The 24,493-nt window shown below is 32.0% G+C and overlaps 1 protein-coding gene across 11 annotated transcripts in view; it reads left to right on the top strand.

Annotated features, from left to right (window-relative positions):
* Positions 1-24,493, top strand: part of HEATR5A (HEAT repeat containing 5A) — an 88,215-nt gene that overhangs the window by 48,816 nt on the left and 14,906 nt on the right. For 7 of the 11 annotated variants that reach the window (XM_039870493.1, XM_039870484.1, XM_039870492.1 and 4 more), the window contains 14 exons: positions 334-524; positions 1,786-1,942; positions 4,226-4,415; positions 5,300-5,469; positions 7,930-7,956; positions 10,124-10,262; positions 10,793-10,816; positions 12,622-12,801; positions 14,662-14,901; positions 16,575-16,756; positions 17,972-18,040; positions 19,442-19,621; positions 21,296-21,512; positions 23,470-23,718. In XM_039870493.1, coding sequence (XP_039726427.1) covers positions 334-524; positions 1,786-1,942; positions 4,226-4,415; positions 5,300-5,469; positions 7,930-7,956; positions 10,124-10,262; positions 10,793-10,816; positions 12,622-12,801; positions 14,662-14,901; positions 16,575-16,756; positions 17,972-18,040; positions 19,442-19,621; positions 21,296-21,512; positions 23,470-23,718 — 2,215 coding nt within the window. The remainder of the gene's footprint in view (positions 1-333; positions 525-1,785; positions 1,943-4,225; positions 4,416-5,299; positions 5,470-7,929; positions 7,957-10,123; positions 10,263-10,792; positions 10,817-12,621; positions 12,802-14,661; positions 14,902-16,574; positions 16,757-17,971; positions 18,041-19,441; positions 19,622-21,295; positions 21,513-23,469; positions 23,719-24,493) is intronic. The other 4 variants (XM_039870490.1, XM_039870489.1, XM_039870488.1 and 1 more) reach the window with 3 other exon arrangements.

Here is a 24,493-nt window from a genome sequence, read left to right as displayed (position 1 = left end):
TAAGTAAAATATAATAGACATCATTGGTCATATATTTTACAGAAATCCCTATTAATATTTTTCTGAGCACATATATTCTAGAGTGATAAATTATCACCATATTGTTTGCCCAGAGGTTTAAAATTCTCAAATAATTTGTGAAAAAAAATCAAATTATGTTTATTTGTTCAGTGTGGTTTTTCGTGTTCTGATTTTTTTTCTTAAATAGTAATCCAAGTAAGGAAATATTTGGTTAACCAAAATATACATTCCAAATTGAATAAGAAAATTTACTACCATTGTTTGGATTGTTCTTTATGTATTTCAGTTTGGATTGTTCTTTATGTATTTCAGTATATGGCTTGCTCCAAGGGAAATTTGGGTCCAGAAGAAATGAGAAGACCTTCTCTAGCATTAGTGATGGGAGCCTTAGAAAGTCCCAACCCCCTCTTGAGATGTGCAGCTGCAGAGGCGTGGGCTAGGTTAGCCCAGGTGGTTGATGATGGAGCTTTCACTGCTGCATTAGCTCAAGTTAGCTTTGACAAGTAAGTGAATTTCTCATTTAATATTTCTGGACTATGTGTCAAAACTGGGTATAGCTTGTTGATTTGTTGAAACTAGTGAAACTTCATTCGGAGAATTAACTAAGAAAAAAGTTAACAAATATGGATACTTTAAAATAAAGAACTCTCCTTGGCTTGGAATATAAAACTATTACTACTTCGGCTTTAGTTTTTATATAATAAGAGAAAGATCACTGTATGAGTGATAAAATTGGCCATAAGTGGAATGGACTCTGGAAATAAGATGCTTACGGAGTTTTATCATGTAAAATATAGATGATAAGTAGTAAGAACAATCTACTGGAAAAGAGAAAAGGCCATAGGCTGCATATCAAGAAATGAATTGTATTTTTATTTCTACTAGTTCTGTGACCTTGAACAGATTACTTAATCATCTCCGCCAGTTTTCTTCTCTTTCAAATAGAAGGTTGTTTATACTGCCCTGCCTACTTTAAGAATATTAAAGTAAATGAGATAATAAATATGAGATAATATTTAAAAATAAAATCACTACAAATAAAAGTTCATGGTATTTATATGGTATGTATATATAAAGTAAATATATATGAAAAGTTATATTAGTAGTGGTGGTAGTAATGCAGGAAGCACTTTGACCTTCTAGTCTATTGAGTATGTGTGTCTGATTTGGTTAATAAAGTCTGGAGTCAGATTACTAAACCAGTTCAAATCCCAACTCTTCCCTTGTAATAATTGGTTATTTTGTAAGAGTTACGTTGGCTATCATTTTTGGTTTCCTCATCTGTAAAAAGGAACTGATAATAGTATGAATCTCAAGGTCATTGGGAGTATTAAAGGACCAGATGTAAATTAGCAAATAACACATAAGAAAATTCCTCTAATAAATATTAATTTTTCTTATATTTAATTTTAAAATCAAATTCTTTAGTTGAAACTCTGTATAGAATTAAAGTATCTCAGCAATGTGAGTTTTTTAAAAATATAATTTAATGATAAAGTAATAATGCCTGCCATATAAATTTGCATGTATCTCTGAAAGATATTGAAATTGTTTTTACTTAAATATCATTAATAACGTGAAGACATTTTTAAATGTTTTTCTTCTCGAGGTAGCTTTCATGTTATTTCAGAATGTTTTTTATCAGTTAACAGTAAATATATTTCTGAATTTTGGAACTAATCATACAAAAAAATTTGCGTAAGTGACAGAATTGTGTAGTTTTATTTCCATGATTATCATTTATTTTTATTTCCATAATTACAGACTGAAATCAGCAAGGGAGGTGGTTACCAGAACAGGACACTCACTGGCTTTGGGATCCCTACATAGGTATTTAGGAGGAATAAGTTCTCAACATTTGAATTCTTGTGTTGGAATCCTTTATACTTTGTCTCAGGATAGCACTTCTCCTGATGTGCAGGTAAGTACCCCATGTTGATGCCCTCCTTGAAATTCATGATTTGTAGATAATGCAAATTATGTTTTTGTTGACCATTAGTAATTTATAAACAATCCCCTCCTCATAATAAATATCAAAGCCATTTTAACCATGATGGATTTTTAAAATTGAAATCTCACTATCTTTACTTCACACATGGTTTAAAGTCAAGTTCAGTGTCTTTTTCTGAGAATGAATCTCCTTTCCATCTTAATAACATCTAAATTTTAGAGAGCTTAATACATACCAGGCATTGTATTACATTCCTCTAAACATGTTAACATGTTTAATCTTCACGTTAACCTAGAGTGTATATTCCCAAAATACAGAAAGAAAACTGAGGCTTACAGAAGCTAAGTAACTTGCTCATAGCTGAAAAGCTTATAAATCTGTGTTCCTAACCACTTTACCATGTTGTTGTACTTATCTTACCCATTTCTGTCAAATCATCATTCTCCTGATATTTTAATCAAATCTTAAATGATTGTTGCTCTCCCTGCCCTTTTAGTCCCCTTATCTCTGTTTCCATGTGTATCCTTAATTACTATAGTAGCCTCCTACCTGGTCACTTTCTTTTTAGGATCTTTTCTTTTCAGCTCTCCCTAGATATAAACCAGATTTGTTTTCCTGACTTTCATCTTTCTGTTTCCCTACTGAAAAGCTAAGGAAATGGCTTATTGTTCCTTAAATCAGTTTCTCATTCAAGTCCCATCAGCTGACCCAGGAACCTTCTGTTATTACCCCAAAGTACTGGTATTTTATCAATGATCTATCTACTTTCCTCCCATATCATGTCATTCTCATAACTGCACTTATATTTTTCCTATTCTCTCCCTTTTATTCCTATCTGATCATCCAAAATTTTTAATAATATTATAAGATCCAGTTTAACTGCCTTCTTGTCAAACTTCAGCATCCCTAATCCACAATTAGCTTCCATTCTTTGAATTACCATATTACTAAAAGTCTCCTCCATATCATCTAGCAGTCGAGTTGACTTAAAAACTATTCCATACTTTCATTCTTCTTTCAGTACAGTACTTTTTCTTCGATTTATTATATTTCTCTTCTTCAAGAAGTCTGTTCTGAATGTACATACTTTTGTATTGAATACTTTTGTTGATTAATTTAAATGTTTCTTTCCATGGCTTCCAGTGTCATCAAATCTGACTCTTCTTGATTGCTGCTGTCTCTCACTTCACAGTTCATTTTTATAACATTTAAAGGTCTCCCTAAAAGGAGAACTTTTTATATACTTATTGTGAAAAGTTCAAATATACATAAAAATAGAGAGTATGCTATAAGAACCTATTATACCCATCATCCAACTTCAGAGGTTATCAGTATATGGTCAGTCTTATTTTATTTAAACTAGAGTTGGCAAACTTATTCTATAAAGGGTCAGATAGTAAGTTATGTAGGCTTTACAGTCATACAGTCTCTGTCACTGCTCAATTCTGCCATTGTAACAAGACAGCCATAAAGAATACATAAACAAATGAACATAACTGGCTCAAAGGCATTTGGGGTTTTTTTTATATTAATATACATTTATATATAATACATGTTATAAATATATTTATAAAAGTATACCTGTCATAAGTATTTAACTCTAAATAAACTCTACAAACTGAATACACTGTGTAACCAGCACCTAGATCAATAAACAGAACATTATCAGTACCCCCAAACACTGTCCTCATGTTCTCTTCTAGTTACTACCTGTCCCACCAAGGATAACCACTGTACTAATTTGCAGCAGCATATGTTAGTTTTGCCTGCTTTTATACTTTATATCAGTGGAATCATATGGTTTGTACTCTTCTATATCTGGCTTTCAACATTGTGTTTGAGAGATTTATCTGTATTTATTAGGTGTAGTTAAAGATTTTGTTGAATCTTTTAAAAATTTGAATTTTTATTTTCTATATAAACAGTAAACACTTTTCAACAAACAAGATTTAGTTCAAGTTGTTAGCTAAAGAACCAGACATTACCTTGGAATTTTTAGTAATGAGATATACCTAAATGTATCATTCTAAATTAAATGATTATCTCTCAGTTGTCTTTTACTTGATATTTAAAGAGGAAAGTTTTCTGAAACTTCGAAAGTTATTTCTCTTTACAAGTTAGTAATAGCACAAAAGTACTTTACTTTGCCATTACTTTTATCAGTTGCTTCGTTGAAAGAATAATTCATTGTGTTTTAAGTTTCTTAATGCTACTGTCACATGTTAAATTTTTTTTTTTTTCCTGTCCTCACAGACCTGGGCATTACATGCTCTATCATTAATAATCGATTCTGCTGGCCCACTCTATTACATGCATGTGGAACCTACCCTTTCTCTAATTATAATGTTGTTGTTAAATGTGCCTCCTACTCATGCTGAAGTTCACCAAAGTCTTGGTCGCTGTTTGAATGCCCTTATTACTACATTGGGTCCAGAGCTACAAGGTATACATAGCTGTTTTCGTGATGTTTTACATTAAAAATGTATACATAAAAACTAATTCAGTTCCTATTACTTACTCAAATACTTATGATTGAAGTGCAGTTTAGTAGAATGTACTATTCACATATGTGGGTAGAATGTTAAGAGTACAATTGAATCCTAGATGATGACATAATAGAAAAAAAGCATAGAAACTAGAAAATTTAAGCTCCACCAATACTTAATTAGGTGATCTTGAGAAAAGTATTACATCTCTGGACTTTGGTTTTCTCCTCTATCAAGTGAGGGAAAAGTTGAAAAGCCTTTCTGATTGGTCATAGTAGATGCTCTATATAATTTGTTAAATAAATGCCATTCAATCTGATTTCACTTACCTGAAAAGACAAGACACACCTTATTTAGAAAAGTTAGATATGTCCTAAAAATACAACCCTTAAAATTAAAATGACAGGCATGAAGTGAAATAGTTTAAAGCACTCAATCTTTTTTAAGAAAAAAATGACATATCCAAAAACAAGACATTCTGATCTGTTGGAATGCAAATTATATGATATTAGTATATGAAAGCAAGTCTCAACTAAAATAAGCAGGGGTAAATTTATCAGCAATTTCTAATTCCACTTTTTATGAAAATTTGGTGTAACCTACAGAGAGTTTTAGGTTTTTCTTGGCCTAACAATTTGTGTTGCCATAAACCTTTCATACTAAGAATAACCAATAATCATCTAAAAATCTCTCAGCTGGATTATCCCTGCTTTTGTAGAAAAAATATACTTGATGATCCTTAAATTTTAAATTGGAAAAAAAATTTTAAACCCAGTAATATATTTTTAAGGAGTAATGATTTTATAGGCCAGTCGTTAAAAGCTTTCTGCTTTCATTTTAGGTAACAGCACTTCAATTTCTACCTTAAGGACTTCCTGTCTGTTGGGTTGTGCAGTGATGCAAGATAACCCAGACTGCCTTGTTCAGGCTCAGGCTATATCTTGCCTTCAGCAGCTTCATATGTTTGCTCCACGACATGTCAACTTGTCTAGCCTGGTTAGCTGTCTCTGTGTGAGTATAAAATTATACATGAATCCTTAGTTTCATTTATTGGAAACTTAGAGACTTATTTTAATTATTCTCTAGACTGTGTACAATACTTATTTTCTCTCAGTTCTAGTCCTTTTGGGGGAATGGAAGGCAATTTCCATATAATCACATCTTGAACCTCTCATACATTGATTCATTTTTCTCCCATTAATGTTGAATTTAATATGTTGAATATTTATCTATTAATAAACATATTGGGTGCTTAATGTCCCAGGTTATATAAATGCTATAGGACATGGAAAAATTTATGTGGGAGCACCTTTTTTCCTCTCTTTTTTCCCCTCTTTTTTCTCTATTCTAAATTATTACATATAAAGTTCTTTCTATCCCATTGGGCACATAACATTTTTCCTTAATATTCTAGCACCATATGCATCAATATTTTGGTTCTCCTAATGTGTCTAATAAGTATAGGAGTTGGTTCCCAGTTGTCAGTGGTTTTAAGATTTACCTTGAACATCACCAGTTGCTATCTGGGCTTGCCTCAAAAATTGTTATATTTGAAATGAAAACTTGACACCTTTGCTTTTTAACTTGTTCTGCCCCCTGCAATACTCATAGTACTTCCATTAATAACATGACAGAATTGCTACTTTAACAGATCTTTCATTTTCAAGCTTGAGGCAAAATATGCAGTATTTTAGACCTTGAAAGAACCTCAAACATCATTAACCAGTCTTCTCAAAAAAATGATAAACTGAGAAAGAAAAAAAATCAAATAGTTGGAAGAAGTAATGGAAGCTCTAAGTCTAAAATCCAGATTTTTGAACTCCTTGTCCAGTCCTCATTTCATTTTTTCATACTGACTTTGTAGTTGCGCATGGCTCTTACCTCAGCTCTGCCACCTCCTAGTTAGATGGCGTTAGGGAAGTCTCAGAACCTCATTCAGCCTTAGCTACCTTGTCTGTAACACAAAAAGATTACACAAGATGCCACCTGTAAGGCACAGGTCCCAGCCATTTATAACCACTCAGTAAGTAGTAGTTGTTTTTATTTTGTTAATAAATAATTTAAACATATATTATCTTTGTATAGATTTTGATAGTCATAATTATATATATAAGATTCTTAAAAAGAGGATGTGACTGAATTCTGTTAGAAACTTTGTTTCCTATCTAAAGTAAACATGTATTAGAGAAAATAACATTTACTGCAAAAGGATTTTACCTTTACTAAATGACCTTTCCTGGGAATATTACTCTTTATATTCGAAGAACCATTCCAAAACCAGTTATTGAAAAATAGCCATTCCTTTGCAAGTTAGTCTAACTTTCACTCTCCATTTAAATATAACAATACTGCCATATTTTCTTGTTGAATTGTAGTAGGAAATTTCCACTAATAGCCTTGTAAAATTTCTTTTTTAACTTTACATGATTTCATTTAACAAGTAAAGTTTATTAAGAAAAAAGAACAAGACTAATAACTCATAGTGGTTTAGATCTAATCAAATTTGTAACTATTTTCTTTTCCTAGATAACAAAGGTTACATCATGTAAAGAAGAACAGAGACTATTATCAGATTTTTCTTTTGGGTACATTCAGAGCAATTAAGAAAATTGGAAGTAACAGTTAAATTTTATTTACATTACTCATAACATTTAAGCTGTAAAATGATTTTTTCTTATACAGAAATCATATTCAAAAATTGCTCTTGCTACAGTGTGTTAATTTTATGTCTTAATATTTTGGTTATTAACGCTTTTCTAAATTTATTAGATTGAATTTATATTTTAAAGTAGTCCCTTTAGTAAGAAAATTGCTTTGTTTTGCTATTTAACAACATCATGATCAGATTTTCTTTTCTACAAATAATTTAATTATTTAGAATGAAGAGTTTTCATATTAATCGAAGCTCCCTGAATATTCAGAATACATTTCATCATTAGGAAAGAACCTTACTGGAAAGGGCTTTCTTCTAACTGCATGCTATTTAACTTCTATTCTGTACTTGGCCTTAACTACACTAGCAAGTCTGAGTACTCTCGGTTTTAAAACTTGGCTTCCAAGAGTAAAAAAAAAAGTCTATAATTAACTTGTGATGAGATAAACTATCCTTGCTGGACACCTGTCCATGTGAATGCAGTCCAGATCACTCCTCTCATGACTGCTTGATCTGGTTTTGTTACTGAAGTTTAAGAAAGATTCCAAAGAAAAACCTAATTACACACATGTACATTTTTAAATTATTCTGTATTTTATATCTTTACATCTTGAGTTGACTATTTTCAAGATCTTAGCTCAACTCATATTTTAAGTTGGAAAATGAAATATTTATGGCATATTTTTAAAGCTGAAGCTAAGCCAATTTACTGATAGTTCTCTCCATTTATATTTCAATGCTTAGCCAACTGTTAAAGTCATCCTAGTATTTTATCTTTTGTTTTTTTTGTGACCAGTCTGTCATTTGTTTTTGTGCAGGAGATCTTATTGGATAATTCTGTGTTGGTAGGTCCCTGACCCTCAATTCCTAACTTTTTTTGAGGTTTGCAGTGCTGTTTCTTTGTGTCATTTTTTTGGTTGTAGCTATTCTTATTTTCCTCTGCATCTCAGTTTAACCATTAATGCAGTCTAGTATGTGAAGCATGTTACATGATGTTTATTTGATACCTGTGTAAATAAATCTTCTCTAACCTTCTCCAGCTGGTGCATTCTTTGCACTTAATTTTGCATTATTTTGATTTAATATATTCATTTCAGAAAGGAATTGTTATTATTTAATTTCTGTATTTTGCCTGCTTGGTTTGTTTGCCTAAATGCACTCTATTTCTCTTTCCCATTTTAAATGCTGGAGAATGACATGGCGATATTAAACATCCCATTTTGCTTTGTATGACAGCCTTCAGTCTTTTTTCTGCCAAATGACGAGCACTTTTAAGCATGCTTTTTCTAAAACATTGACCAGCCTAAATAATGCTGCACCTGCCTTGTATTATATGCTTGTAAATCTTCAATTTAAATAACTAGCAGATTCTTTAACTTTTCATTAAGATCATCCTGTAGACTGCTTTTTTTGTCATTGTTAAATATATTCATAATCTTGGGCATGAATAAACTTAATGTTTTTACATGTTAACTTCTTTGTTATCCTGTGTACTGGTTTCTAACAACAGAGTTCTTAAACCTGACTAGAATGATGTTACCTTGAGACTACGTGAACAGCATTCCTCTCTTTCCACTTTTGAGTTCATGATATGGCTTGAGGGTATAATAGAACATATTTATAAAGCAGTTCCTATTTGTATGTTTCACTGATGATATATTTACACACTTTTTCTGTCCCTTGGCTTCTGATAAAATTTAGGATTTAGCTCTCTTTGCATGTATTTATCAAAAAGCCAGCTTCCACCACCTACTCTTTCTGAGAGTTTAGACTGTCCTTTTCAACAAACTCACCTACTTCAATCCTCTTTTTCCCACACATCAGCTCTAAAGATCATTATAAGAATTATGCCGTTACATTTCTCAAATTGTGCTTGGAAAATCACTATCATAAGGCACATTCATTGTTATAAACCACATCAAATTGGTCTTTACCTTCATAATTAAACAAAATAAATTTTAAAAACTCTAGACTTTATTCTACTTATGAAATCACTGAGTAAGAATTTGTATCCAGAAATCTTTGACTTGTTTTAATTGCTCATTTAAGGTATGTCACCAATCATATCATTTATACATCCTATTGAGATTTACACCGTTTAAACACTTCTAAGTAAACAATATATATTGAGTCTGTCATTCTGAGCAGAAGTATTTTATATCTCTAAGATATATACATATCTATATATAGACCTACATATATGTACATTTTGCTATCTATAATGTTTGTCTATAGAGAGCATTTTTGGTGAATATGTTTTCTAAGTAAAACTTTCTGCCTTTATTTGAAAATGCATTTATTTACCCTATATGGCATCTGAATAAAATACTATTGATAGAGACTTGGATTAAAAATATCTATCATTTGTTGAGCATTTACTGTTGGCTAGGTATTGAGCTCTAAGCACTTTTGCATGTTTCTTTGTGTTAACTTCACAACAGTCTTGTGAGATGGAGTAGTGTTATCTACATTTTACAAATGAGGAAACTAAGGCACAAAGAGATTAAATAATTTGCCCAAGGTCACACAGTTAGTAAGTGGTGGATCTGGGACTCAAACTAACACAGTTTGATTCCAGAGCCTTCATTTTAACCAGCATGTTATATTACTTATATAGATTTATATAAATTTCTACTTACAGAATCGTAAAACATTATAACATTGCATGAGCACAAATCTATAAACGGCAAATAAATTCTTTCTCACTTGTATTTTATCTCTCAATTATTTTTACTCATAAATTTTGTGTCTTTTAACTATTAAGAGGCTTTTGCTTGGATTTGTTTATGAACATTGTATAATTAAGTACATGTATTACTCCTTAAGCTATTTCTAAGTTATATAGTAAAAAAATATATACTAGAATAATTTTCATTTCTGTGTATTTAATAAGTTCCATCTAGCCCAGTAACGGGCTGGATAGAATTAAGAGGGGTCCACTGAATATCTATTAGATTTACTGAGTGCCACCAAGAATTTCAGCTTTTTCAATCCCCAAATGGTATTTTTCAGGTGAATCTTTGTAGTCCTTATCTGTTATTGAGAAGAGCAGTACTGGCTTGTTTACGTCAGCTTGTGCAGAGAGAAGCAGCTGAAGTTTCAGAACATGCTGTTATGCTTGCTAAGGATAGTAGAGAAGAGTTGACTTCAGGTAATTCTTTTTATCAACATTATCTTCAGCTCAAATGATTGTTTTAATCTTAAATCTTCCATATAAACATGAGTTTTTAAAACAATTTAAAATTTAATATGTCTTAAACCTTCTATAAAAGATAATTGCTAAAAATTATCCTTCCAACCAGTGATGTTTGTTACTAGTTTAGAATGGTGGTTCTCAAACTTAGACCCCCAAACCAGCATCAGCCATCTTACCTGGGAATTTGTCATAAATGCAAACTGTTGGATGCCACGCCAAATCTGCTAAACCAAAAATCTGTGAATATAGCCCAGCAGTCTGTTAACCTATGTTTTTACAATCCCTCTGTTGATATGTACTGAAGTTTGAGAACCATTAGGTTTAGGGCAAGTTTTTTTCCACAGTAGTCAATTGAAATTGGATTTAGCCCTTAAGTAATTTATCATATGTGCCTTCCTTTCTCCAGAATCTCATTTAGTAAAATTCACCATATATGAATCTGCTTCGAGTTAAAGGGTTTTTATGTCCCTTCTTCTGTGTTTCAGAGCTGAATAAGGATTTCTTTGCCAGTAAGATTTAAGTATATATCCTTTCATTTTATAATTATATGAGTAATCCAAACATGCATATAAATTTAAATAGCCTACAAAAATAGTAAAGATAATATCTTACACTTTTATGTATATAGTTTCCAAAGTACTGTCACACTTTTAGGTCTCAGACTTAAAGCTTTTCAGTATTTAAAGCTATCAGACCTGTAATGCGTTTTACTGTCATACTGTGCTTTTTCAGTTACAATTTTGTTGTTATATTAAAACTTTTGCTCTCACTTGATTTATTCAAAATTGCTGAATTGTTATGCTAGTCATCATCAAACAGGTTGCAGAACTCATTTGAAAACTATTCTGTGATTATTTACCTTAACCAGAGAAATTTTAATCTTCTAACCATATGAGATAGTCTCCCCAAGATGACCTTTGATTTATATTCACCACTGAAATTATCTATATATGTTGCTATAGGCTTTGATTGTGTAAATATTCTGGTACATGCTCCTAGAATTATTGAAATAGCTTTATGAGTAAAATTATAGTAAAGAACTCATATATAATTCCTTTTAAATTTTGTCACTTTGCAAACACATGGAAAAGTTGAAAAATGTTCATTGAACACATAGATTCACCTACCTAATATCTTTATGACACTGATTTTATCTCATTCCCTTCTCTCCCTCCCTCTTATTTTCCATCCCTCTCTCCCTCCCTCTCTCTCTCCATACATAACACACACACAGCCTTTTGCCAAACCATCTCAAAGCAGGCTGCAAGCATCATAACAATTCACCCCTAAATACTTCAGTTTGCATTTTCTAAGAAGGACATTCTCCTACATAACCACACATCATTTCCACATGTAATAAAATTAACAGTGATTTAGTAACATCATAGAATGTGCAATCCTCACACAAATTTCCCCGTTACCAAAAAAAAAAAATGTCCTTCGTGACTCCTGTTCCCCTCATCCCTACGCAAATGTAGGATCCAGTCATGACTCACATTGGTTGTTCTGTCTCTTTAGGCCCCTAATCATTAACATTCCTACTACCTCCTTTTGATCTTTAATAGATAATTCCTCTATTAAAATATCTTATAGTAGCATAATCTTTAGAAAATAAATGCTTTCATAAATGCTAGACGAGTTAGATCTTCAAGAAAAAATGTATATGTTCTTTAAGCATTTCCAGAATTATGGGAAATAGAAAGCGTTTCCAGAATTACGGGAAATAGATGCTAGATCAAGGCTTCTATTTCACCTTGAGATGCTTTATTAGTTTGCAATGAGAATATTGTGTAGTAATTTATATTAATTCAGTACTGTTCTTTAGTTCCTTAATAGCTTATTGTAGTAATTAAAAACTGTTCTCCATACAATGATTGTTTTCTGAGTTTTACCCTCATGTTAATAAATTCAAAGCCTTTTCCTTATTAGAATAAGGAAAGTTTAATTATGATTATTTATTTGAAATTAAATTTAGAGAGAAAATAAAATAACGATACCAAAAACATTATAAAAAATTTTAAATATTGAATACTAATTGGCTTAAAATGTTTATCTAACTTAAGGAAAACATTACTACGTCTCAGTAAAGACATTTTTCAATGACATTGCATAATAAATAACTGTATAGTTTCATGAATACTACCAAATTAACTGAACAAAAGTAGACCTTAGTAGGTTAAGGCACAGTATTTGGACTAATTCTTTAAAATATACTGCCACATAATATTTTAATAACTGCTGAATAATGTGTGTGCTTCTCATATGGCAGTTTTGTTTTCTGTATTACTTAGATCATCGATTTTCTTCTTGTCAGATGCTAACATCAGAGAAGTGGGCCTTGAAGGGGCATTACTGACCTTACTAGACAAAGAGACAGATCAAAGATTGTGCCGTGATATCAGAGAGACTTTAAATCACATGCTCACATCTATGGCAGTGGATAAACTTTCTTTTTGGTTAAAACTTTGTAAAGATGTCCTTGCTGCATCAGCTGGTAAGTACTGGTGATTACCAGTTGAAATAATAAAATCGAAAGTAAAAATGTTATATGAAATTGTTTGCCAGTGATAGTTCATCAATCTTTTGTGACTATTGGGTTATAATTGCTTGTTGTTTTCTTCACATGATTCTAGTGCTGGTATTTAAGTCTAACACTTAAGCCTGTTTTTTTTTTCTCTTTTGGTTGTCTTATATGATTTTCCTGTGTAAAACAAAATAAAAAGTAGAGTTGTTACCTATTAAAGGATGAACTAATTTATAGTAGCTGTATCATTTGTTTTCATACATGGAATAAATATTTGAGGGACTGCCTCAAGTCAACATAATAGAAAACTCATCGAAAGTTATATTTTGAGCAAGCCAGTTTCTCCACACTTAATGATGTTAATCTCAAATAATATTTGAAATTTGTGTTATTTCCCTAATGTCTTTGTTGGTATAAGATAATTGTTAGTGAGAAAGTGTATTAGAGTCTTTAAAATTTATATCCTTGGAGTTAGAAAGAAAATAAATGAGAGGAAGAAAGATGATAGAAACCAATTTTATTCTAAGTACTGTACCTATTTTATCTGATTTTTACCCTTTAACTATCCTATGAGTAGGCAGTGTTATTCCATTTTACACAAGAGGAAACAGGAGTTGGAAGGTTAAGTAATTGCCCAAAGACACAGACAGATTCAAACCTTAGCTTGCATGGCTTTAAAACCTAACTTCCTACAGTATTTCAGTACCTCTCAACTCTGTTATTCAAATCTTATAACTTAACTGAATTATGTGAAAGGGAGAAAAGTCCCATGAAAGTCTTGGCGGGGGGGGTTGTTTTTTGTTTTTTGTTTTTTACATTATCCACAGTCTACTTGATTCTTGATGATCCTTTTCTCTTCCAGTGATTTATACCTGCTCTTTAACCATTATGCTCCACATTTTCCTTCTTTAATGCTCTCTTCTATCCCCACCACTTAAGACTTCTCCTTTAGAAGAAAATGTGTATATACATAGACAGGTTGATACACTTTTCTGATATCTCACTTATCTTTCTTTAATTTTACATTCATGCTCTCTGAGTTTACTAGCTCCATTTTATTTCACCATTTATTCGTTATCCTTTGTAGTTTGGTCCTATCAGTTCTCATTAGGAAAACATACATTTCAATTTCTGTTGACTTCTTAGTCATAAGACAGGAGTTTACCATAACTGTTTATGACATCTTCGCTACCTACCATAACATACTCAAAAAAATTTTGATGTTCAAGATAATTTAAGAAAAGCAAGTTGGTTTGTTTTATAACATTAATGCTATTTTAAGTTGAGTTAATAAGTTATCAGTTAATATAAAGAGGAAATAATTCACCCTTCGGTGGCTCCTGGTCGTCAGGACAATGTGAGACCACAGTGACAGCAGTGGATCTATCCTAAGAAAAAATATTTTCAGACACTTCAAGTGAGTTCAGAACCCTTCTTTAATACTTTCAAGCCCTCGTGTTAGGACGGCATCCTCAGTATAATCCACTACACTCTCTATTGGAGAACTTTGATCTTCTTTAATACATCCATCTACATATAGTGGATTGATAACTATCCTACTATCCAGTATCATGTTCAGTGTTTCATTTTGAATATAATTTAACAATTTCGAGCAGTTCTTATAACATTTCTTTAACAACTGTTGTGCTTGCTGCAGCAGCACATGTTAAATACAGCTGTTACCTGTATTTAATAGGCATGATTATTTTACATTTTTAAAAGATTTATGTTGATCAACAGTAATTCTGGTCTAAATTCGAAGTCATTTGTGTTCCTTTATAAATATATCTTGAGTTGATTATAATTACATGTATTCTCCCTTGATAAAAGATTTTACAGCTGTAACTTGTGTGGATACAATGCAAGAAGAAGAAGGAGATAAAGGGGATGATGCCTCAGTTTTGACCACCAGAAATGATGACAAATCCCATCCTTTTACCAACCCCCGATGGACTACTAGAGTCTTTGCTGCTGAATGTATCTGTAGAATAATTAACCAGTGTGAGAATGCACACAGTGCCCATTTTGACATTGGTTTAGCACAAGAAATGAAAAAAAGGGATTCAAGAAGTAAGTGGCATAATAATGAAAAGACCAAGTGATGTATATAGAAATGTGATCTGCTTATGTTTTTAATATTAATTTTAAAAGTTAAACTAAAATGTAGTTTTTATTCTTTTAAATCAGTTATGAAACTTGACACAGCATTTGTATAGCTATAAGTTTAGTATATTTTTAAAGTTTAAATATATTTTTAATGATTAAACTTTTTAAATTAGCATTCGTTTTTGTTTGATGGCACATGCAGTGAATTATATTTATAGGAAATAATCATGTTCTTGCAAAGTAGTGTGTGCATTAGCTACTTCCCAAATTTTTCTAATTTATAACATAGCAGTTTCGCTTATAGATTATTTTTGCTTCATGGGTATTACTCAGCAAACAGTTGAGCCTGTCTCAGTGTTATCATGGTTATAAGACCATTTTAACATTTTTTTTTCTTGTTGACAGTTTCTTTTAGTGTGCAGAAGCTTGCCTCTTGCATTATTTACAGGATTTACATTTGTACTTAGTGGGGCAGAATAAAGAGAAATGAGTCTATTCTGTCTTGTCTAGCATGCACTATATTAATTTTTTAAAATAAATTTATTTAAATTAGTTTCAAATGTACAGTACATTGCATTTTAATCTTTTTTATTGTTCCATTTGATATCTTTTGCCTAAATATGTGTTAAGATTTCATGTCTAATTTTTTAAATTTACTTCACGTGTGTTCAAGATGCAACGCACATATCTAAATGCCCTGAAAATATTCTTTACCAGACAGAAGAATTATAAAGCAAACTGTTGCTGTCACCAGTCAGAGAGTTTGAATTAGCTATCTATGTTTAAATGATTTTTTTCAAGCAACATTTATTGAGTCTCTTATCTGGGATGAGCAAGCACTGTGTTAGACACTGATAAGTATTAACATTAGTGTATCATAGATGCATACTGATTGCTATGCTTCCAGTTAAAATTGTAATTGACACTTACTGAGGTGAATTGGTTTCTTCAGTGTAACCTATAGCTCTTCTTCCTTGAATTAGTCTCAAATATATTTTAGTAAAGATTAGCTGTACCCTTAAACATTTTATTCTTGAAACATTGTTAAATAATTGTCCTATGTCATTTCCTGGTAGAATTATACCAAAGAATGTGTTGTATGAATAAAAGGAATTCTCATTTATAATTTTGTAGCAAGAAATAGTTTTTATCTTGCAGTCATTTGTATGTATGGCAGGACATGCACAAATAAGATAATCTAGTCCATACAAAGCACTACATAAAACTTTTTTTAAAGGAACATTGTCTTTTAGCTTCAACTTGACATAAAGAGAATAATTAAATTATTCTGCCTAATTCATCAAAACCCAAAATCTCCTAAGTCCTTTCCAATGTATTTTTATTAGAAAGTCTGAACAAAATTTTTATTGAAGTTACTATTAGCACTCTTTTAAAAGATACTAATTCTGCCTTTGGTTTTTGAATAACTGTATAAGTTGCTTTGAAATAATATGTTGTGTGTATTTGCAGTGGTGCAGTAAATTCAGCTTTGAAGTCTGTATTTAACATAGTAAAACAAAACAGTAAATCACATCAGAGGTACTTAAAAGAAAATCTCTTACGAAATTAAGTTTAAAACCATATAAAGCTTAGTTCCAGCATATTCCTTTTTTTGATAAGCTTTTTTAATCTTGCAGATGACTTTTTGGTGCTACATCTTGCCGACTTAATTCGTATGGCTTTTATGGCTGCCACAGATCACAGTGACCAGCTCCGTCTTTCCGGCCTTGAAACACTGTTAGTTGTTATTCGGCGATTTGCAGCTATTCCAGAACCAGAGTTTCCAGGTCATGTGATTCTGGAACAGTATCAAGCCAATGTAAGCACTTGCTGTTAGAGAATTTTGTTATTATACACCCTATCAGATAAAAATACTATGAACCTAAAGGTATGTCACCTCTTAATACATGAATGAGTATGTAGCTCTGCTAATATATCATCATTATAATCAATACATAGAAAATGCATATGTTTGAAGAAATCTTCAAGTAAAAGCAAAATAGTACATAAAATAGGTCTTATAACGTTAAATGTTAAGTTTCATAATTAAAATCTTGGTAACCTGGGGAAATAAGGACTTTGGTGTAATAGAATTCTTTACAAAATATCTGAATAAGCTTAGGATAACACTAATTCATTATTAAACATTCAGTTTAGGCTACATGCATGTTTTATTTTCATTCCTAGAATAATGTAACCACCTTCATTTTTGTTCTGAACTTAGAAAAGAATTCAAGTTTCTATTACTGGTTCTGTAGTCTTTTTAAGTGATGTTCAACTGATGCATTGAGCAATTTAGGAAGAACAAGGAAGATAACAAAATCATCACATAATACATCACGTCGCATGTAATCCTCCAGCAGCATTCATCCCAGGATACCTCTCATTATGATTCAAAGGTAGCTTCTGATGGCTAGTAGTTAGGGAGACCAGAGCAGTTCAGCAATTCGTCAGCAGTCTTCATCTTCCCAGCAGGTAATGCCAGTATATGCTTAAGGAGAAAGCAAAAGGAGTGGAGTTACATAGAACTATCCTATTAGAATAAAATATTATAATTCAACTTAAGTGGAGCGCTGTTATATTTTTAGCCCTCTTAAAATTGCAAATGGTAGAAATAAATTACTACTCAGCAGAAAAGGAAAATTGTCAGCAATCTTAGTTGGCTCTGCTTGGTTCTACACTGGCTTTATTCTCAAGTTTCTTGTCTTCAAATGTTATCAAGATGGCTATCTTAACACCTAAAATCTTATAAAGAAACAACACTTCTTTCCCAGTACTCCCAACATGGGTCTCTCTGGAGCCAGGCAGTACTGTAAGCTCCATAGGAACAACATGGGCTAAGATTTGGGGAGAGAGAGGTCCTCCAAAGGAAAATCGGGTGCTTTCAACTAAAAACGGGACAGTATAATGGGCAGGCAAAAACAACAGGTGTCCACAATACCTATTATAAATAATTTTAAAATAACATTAAAAAGAAAACGAGTTTGTACTATCTTACTTATTGATCTTGATATGTTATATCATTTCTTGCCAGGTAGGAGCAGCACTTAGACCAGCTTTCACTTCAGAGACACCACCTGATGTCACTGCCAAAGCATGTCAGGTAAATGTCTAGAAAGATGAAGCTTAAGAAGGAAAACCCTCTCGGGAACCACCCAAAGCAAACAGTCCCAGCCTGTCTATGTAAAATGTATCAAGCAAACATTAAATAAATTCCTGGGATTTTTTTTTAAAAAAGAAGAAGTAAAACCCTCTCTTCAAAAGCAATTCTCCAGTTAGTATTTGATACCACAGCACTACATTATAGTTGTCTAACCATTAATCTCAGCTGCTCCTTTTCCTTTACTTTTTAAGTTAAGAGAAATTCCTTTTCCTTTTGTATAACTGCATAATCATCCAGCATAGGAATAAATCATAATTTATTTAACCAGTGACAGATAAATGGGTTTTTTTCATCTTTTGCTGTTACAAGTAGTGCTGGAGTGAATGAACTTCTGCATGGGTCATCTCACTGGGTGTAAGCATATTTGTAAGAGAAATTCTCCAAAATTGAATTGCTGTGTTGAAGAGTATATTATGGAGGTTTACCAGTTTAATCTCCTTCCAGTAATGTGTGCAGATACCTCTTGGCCCACAGTCTCAGCATTATTGTGGGTTATCAAACTTTTAGACTTTTGTCTACCTGATGGAGTAAAAAGAGTATCTTAGGATAGTTTAGATTTGTATTTCAAGCGAAATTGAGCATTTTTTCATATATCTAAGGACAATATAATATACAATTTTAAACAGGTACTTTTCTCTGAGTGATTGTCAAACAATAACCAGCCCTGACTGACCTGAAATAATTAAAAGCAGAACTACTTTGAATTGAATTAATTATAAACATAATGGGAAAACTCACTTTAGTCGTCTTTCAACTTTCTTTTATTCCTTTGTATTTAGGAAATGTTAACTTTTCTCTAGAAAAAGAGAAATTCTGTGATACCCAGGAAAACCATAGACAGCCCGTGAAAATTGAGTAAGCTTTTTGCATTGGAGAAAAATTAATGATTTGTCTTAGAAATTTTTAATATCTTGTCTTAAAGAATCAAAATCTTCTTTGGGGTTTTAAGTGTTAGGTGCTTTATTTCTTAACAAAGTTATATTAATTAACTCAGATTTTTAAATAATAAGATTAAATAATCAAGATTAGAGATTTAATTCAAATGTTAATCCAAACATTTATGAAAGTGATACCTTCTGGCTTCATTTCTCCACATAAATAACATCTGAAACTCTTTTATTATACTTATTATTAGTACTGGTTTCCTTTCTTCAACCTTACACATCATTTCCTTTTGAAATGCTGGCTTTTGAATGTCATTGTCAGCAGCATCCCATTGGGTTTCTTGATAGCAAGGTAATTTCAATGACTAGATTCCTAAATTGTAGTTTATCTCCGCTGAACTCACAAGGGAGATATTTATCATTTTTAAATGTGACTTCTTATTTTCTTAAAAATCAGGTTTGCAGTGCCTGGATAGCAAGTGGAGTTGTAAGTGACCTTAATGATCTCCGAAGAGTTCATCAGTTGCTTGTTTCATCGTTAACAAAAATACAGGCTGGAAAAGAAGCTCTAAGTCACTTATATAATGAAAGTGCTTCTACCATGGAGATCTTAGCTGTACTAAAAGCCTGGGCAGAGGTTAGTATTTCTCAATTTATAACTGAAATTTTAGAAGTTGTTAATAAATATCTTAGGCCATAAACTGAAATCAACTTTTTAAAACAGATAAATCCATCTTGAAGGTTAAGAAAAGATTTTGAACATATGATTTATTTATATGTTAATTGATATTTCGACCAGGCATTCTAACGTGTTCTCTCTTGTCTGTCTCTGCTGCTTTAAGCAAGGGTAGTCATGAGCCAGAGAGACTTTATAATAGCCAGTGGAAATCAGTTTTTATTGAAATCTGAATTAATAGAAATGTGGGTGTGCTTGTGTGTTTTATCAACTCTATAACACAACTTTAATTTTTTAATGCTCTTATAGAGTGATTTTTGAATATTAAGTCATTTCCTTTTCTAAGATTAAAGAAATCTTGTAGGAAAATGCCTAATTTTTCATTAGTTTTCTAATTGGAAAGGAAGCTATATCTTTTTTTTAATTACTATGGAAATGTTCAAGCAGATATGAAAGTAGATAACAATAGTATAATGAACCCACTTACACCCATCATCCAGCTTTGAGCATGGCCAATCTGAGTTCATATATCATTTTAATGAAGGAGTATAGTCTCAGATGGCAACTAAGAGAATTAATATGTGAGAATGGAGGAAATTAAAACCTGAAGATTGTAGAATCTGTTTAGCTTTTTTCCCCACTATTTAGGGTTGACAAATCTTGATTAGGAAATAGTTTCACCTAGATTAACTAAACTGGATCTGTCTTATACAGTGAACTCTTTATGCTTTTAAACATATACTTGTAAAAGAACAAATTCCATAATCTCTATAACCTGTTTTACAAATAAGTCTCTGCCCATTACCTTGTATTCTCTCTTCTGTAAAGATAATGACTGACCAATAGGTTCTGCATAAAGGAGTTCATAATCTGCTATCTGAAATCCTCCGCTCCAGATAACATTTGGAATTCAGAATTTGGGGGATTTTCAAAAAGTAATGCAGTTCATATTCCATATATTTATGCAAGAAGTCTGGGGCAATACCGTGGAATATGTAATCAAACACATTAATATATCTAGTAAAATGTGTGGATATTCTTACTGTGTTGGATAAATAGCCTCATATAAATTCAGTTTTGCCACCAGATTAGTTTCTCACACACTTACATTTTTTCAGAGCTTATTGGATTTTAGAGCTGTAGATAAAGGGGTAGTACTGTGTTGAATACTTTAATATCCTATAGTCCTGTGAAGGGTACATGTTGTTTGTATGTAAACTTTTTGTAGTGATTTAGTGGAAACTTTAAAAGAAAATATTTTCAGTATTTCAGTTTACTGCAGTTCAGAGACAGCCACCTGAAACCATATGTTGAGATGGATAGTAAGGCCATAACAAGACTTAGTGAGAAAGAGTGCGAAGATCATTAGTTACAGCTCATGGTTGTAAAAGTACAGAGAGGCGGCACATTAGCCAAGTATTTGTTATCCCTAATATATATCACCAACGAGAACCCTTTTGGATCTTTCTACTCCAGTTTTGTGTATGTGGGTACACATGTGTACCTTTTGGTATCACAATGTATTTCAAGTCCAGTATGCTCAAAGGTAAGTCTGTCTCCTTAGCAAAATAAAAATATGACAGCACCTTTTCAAGGGGTACGAGTTCTTCTTATTTACAAATTAACTTTTAACAGGTCTACATAATTGCTTTAGAAAGACATAAAAACCACAAACAGCCTTTGAGGACCTGTTCAGAAGAAAGTGTTAGAAGTGGGTCATACTCCTCAGATGGACTGCTTGACCTAGTCCACATGGACCTAGGCACACTAAGTAGGCTCTGGCTTGCGGCACTTCAGGATTTTGCTCTCTTAACTTTGCCTTCAGAATTTGCCTCCCAACTTCCTGTTGAAGGTAAGGGGGTAAAACATTTATATAATTCCTCGGGTGACATTAACTTCTCAACACTTCTCCTTTAGCAGGTAATGTTTATCTGAAATATTTTCCCCAGAATAATTTTCATTCATAGAATAAGCATGTGAGAGTTGCTTTGGAGTAGACACACTGAAATTGATTCGCTAGGTCATGAGGCATGTATATCTTACCTCCCAAACTACTGCTAAATCGCTCTTCAAAGTGGTTATAACAATTTCTATGCCCATCAACAACATGTTTCTGTTTCACCACATCTCCCCACCATTATATGTCATGCCTAATTTTTGCCAGTCTGTTGGGTGTGAAGTGGTATTTCATTGTTTTCTTTCCTTGCTTGAGGATCTTTCTTCCTAGGTTTATAGGCTTTTTAATTTTTTTCTTCCACAAATCACGAAGTCATAATCTTTACCCATTTTCTACTTGGCATTTGTCATTTGCTTACTAATTTGTTAATCTTTTATATATTTTTAGTATTGTGATTCCATGTCTTGCAGATATCTTCTAGTCAGTAGCTTGTTCTTTTTTTTTACCTTTTTGAAATTAATGTAATTAGTCATTCATGGTTTATGTAATGCCTCATACATTTTTTTACTTAAAATCATAAAGACCTATAAGTTTTACAGCTTTGCATTTTACACTTTGGACTTTAATACAACTAGAATTTATTTTGCGTGTATAAAATGGAGATAGGAATCTAATTTATGGTCATTAATACCTCATTTTGTGGACTGCATGTTCGATAGCCACTCTTAATCTTCATGTTATTCCAAAATGGCTATTTTTTTTTTTTACTCTATGATAAGAATTTTAGGGTCAGTCTGTCAAATTCTATTAGAATTTTAGTAGAAATTATACACAAAAAGGTATGTAGTATTTATTGTACTTTTCAAGAGCATAAAAATGGAAATAAATTTATTTTTATTAATTTATCAGCAAAAGAGAATGACAGATATAAACCAATATAAGTAAATCTCAAAAACATGTTAGGTGAAAAAAGTTCAAAAAGGACACATACAATATACTGCCTTTTAAGTAAATTTAAAAACAAAATAATAGCATATATATTTTTTAATTGTGTTAAATTTACTGGGGTGACTGGTTAATAAAATTATACAGGTATTAAGTGTACAATTCTATAATACATAATCTGTATATTGCATTGTGTGTTCACCACCCAAAGTCATTTTCCATCACCATATATTTGATTCTCTTTATTCATTTTTGTTCTACTCCCCACCCCCACCCTCCTAGCATATGTTATTTATGAATACAAACATACATAGAGTATAAGACCATACTTGGGAGTGATTCACACTGACCTGAGGAAAATGGTTACAGAAGGAGAGGCAAGAATTAGTAGTATAACAAAGTGTTAGGTTTAAAACAAAAGGTTTGAGGAAAGCAAAATGTTATTGGAGGTAGATAAGTAGGTATCAGTATTTGTTTAAATATACATACGCACATGTTTGTTGTAAAATATGATTTAAAAAATCACTTCTAGGCCTTTTGGCTTAAGATGAAGTATAGTAAAATATGATTAAAGATAAATATTTAAGAATTAGCCTGCAAATTTTTAATAAAATCGTAAAGGTACATCAACCTTATGACCCTACAGTTTTACTCCCAAGAGAAGTAAAAACATTGATAACATAGCAGCATGGATGAATCTTCAAAAACATTGTTAAGCAAAATTTTAGTCACAAGTGTACACTGTATATTTTTTTATTTATGTGAAGCAAAACTAATCTGTGTTGATAGAAGTCAGAAAGTAGAGATGTTGCCTTGGGGTGTTGGGGACTGACTAGAAAAAGGATCTTAATGGAAGTTTTGGTATATTGGAAATAGTCTGTATCTAGGAACAGAGAAAAGAAAAAATACAATGTGAGCTAATCTCATCTCTTATTCCTCCTGAAACTTTGCTTCCCCTTTTTTGTAGGTGGTGCTTTCTACACAGCAGAGACTAGTGAAAATGCAAAATTGCACTATTACAACTCATGGGCGCTTATCCTCCATGCTACAGCATTGTGGCTTACAAGCACAGGCTTTGTTGTTGCTGACCCAGATGAAGGAGCATCTAATCTCTCAAGGCCTGTAACACCAACTTCCATGTGTCAAGGTTCATCATCTGGGGCTACAGTAAAGTCTCCCGAGGATATCTACACTGATAGATTCCATCTTATTTTAGGTCAGTAAAAGAGCTTACAGCCTTCCAATCCTACAGAGCTTTTCTTAAACTGCGCTTCACTGTCAGTCAGCTCTTGGTGACTGTTACCTCATTCTTCATCAGATGTTAGTGATAGCCTTGATATAACTGAGTGAACTTGCATCCATTTTATAAAATTGTAAATTTTATGTGTTAAATCTAGAATCCTATTACAAGCTGGCTTCAGCATGTTTTTGGTTTTGTTTTTTTTTTTTGAAGTAGAATAATTGCTTAAAATATTATTGGAAAGCTTCAGCATCAATTTAAATGAATTATGGAAATTGCAAGAGAAGCCTAGTTCTTTCCACAGAATTTTCAAAGTGTCCATATGATATCTACAGTTGTTATGAATTTTTCAGTAGTGTATACATTAAAAAATGCCAATATACTAGGGGATCATTCCTTCCCCTTTCCTCATTCTCAAGAATTGCAAGGTTCAAAAAATATATACTCAAAGGTACTGAATTATAAACAAATATTTAAGGCCAAAGATAAATGAGATTTTTACATTTATGAACTTTAACCCATTTTTTTGGCTTTCTTGAAACTTCATTTTTAAAGTGAGATATCTTTCTAAGGTACAGTGAATTCCTAGAATAAATGGAATAAATATTTTTAATATTTTACCTAGTTCATTCATTACCTATAAAGAAGTTACTGATTAAATGAAACGTGAGAGTTTTAAGGATAAGTGATTAAGTAAGAGTTATGGTTCATAGAGCTTCTATTATTATTCCTTCCCAGGCCAGATATGACC

Source organism: Pteropus medius, unplaced genomic scaffold (genome assembly GCF_902729225.1).
Source record: "Pteropus medius unplaced genomic scaffold, Ma_sr-lr_union100, whole genome shotgun sequence".
NCBI classification, from domain to species: Eukaryota; Metazoa; Chordata; class Mammalia; order Chiroptera; family Pteropodidae; genus Pteropus; species Pteropus medius.
The sequence above is the reverse complement of the archived record's forward strand: the minus strand, read 5'-3'. Positions and strand labels throughout refer to the sequence as shown.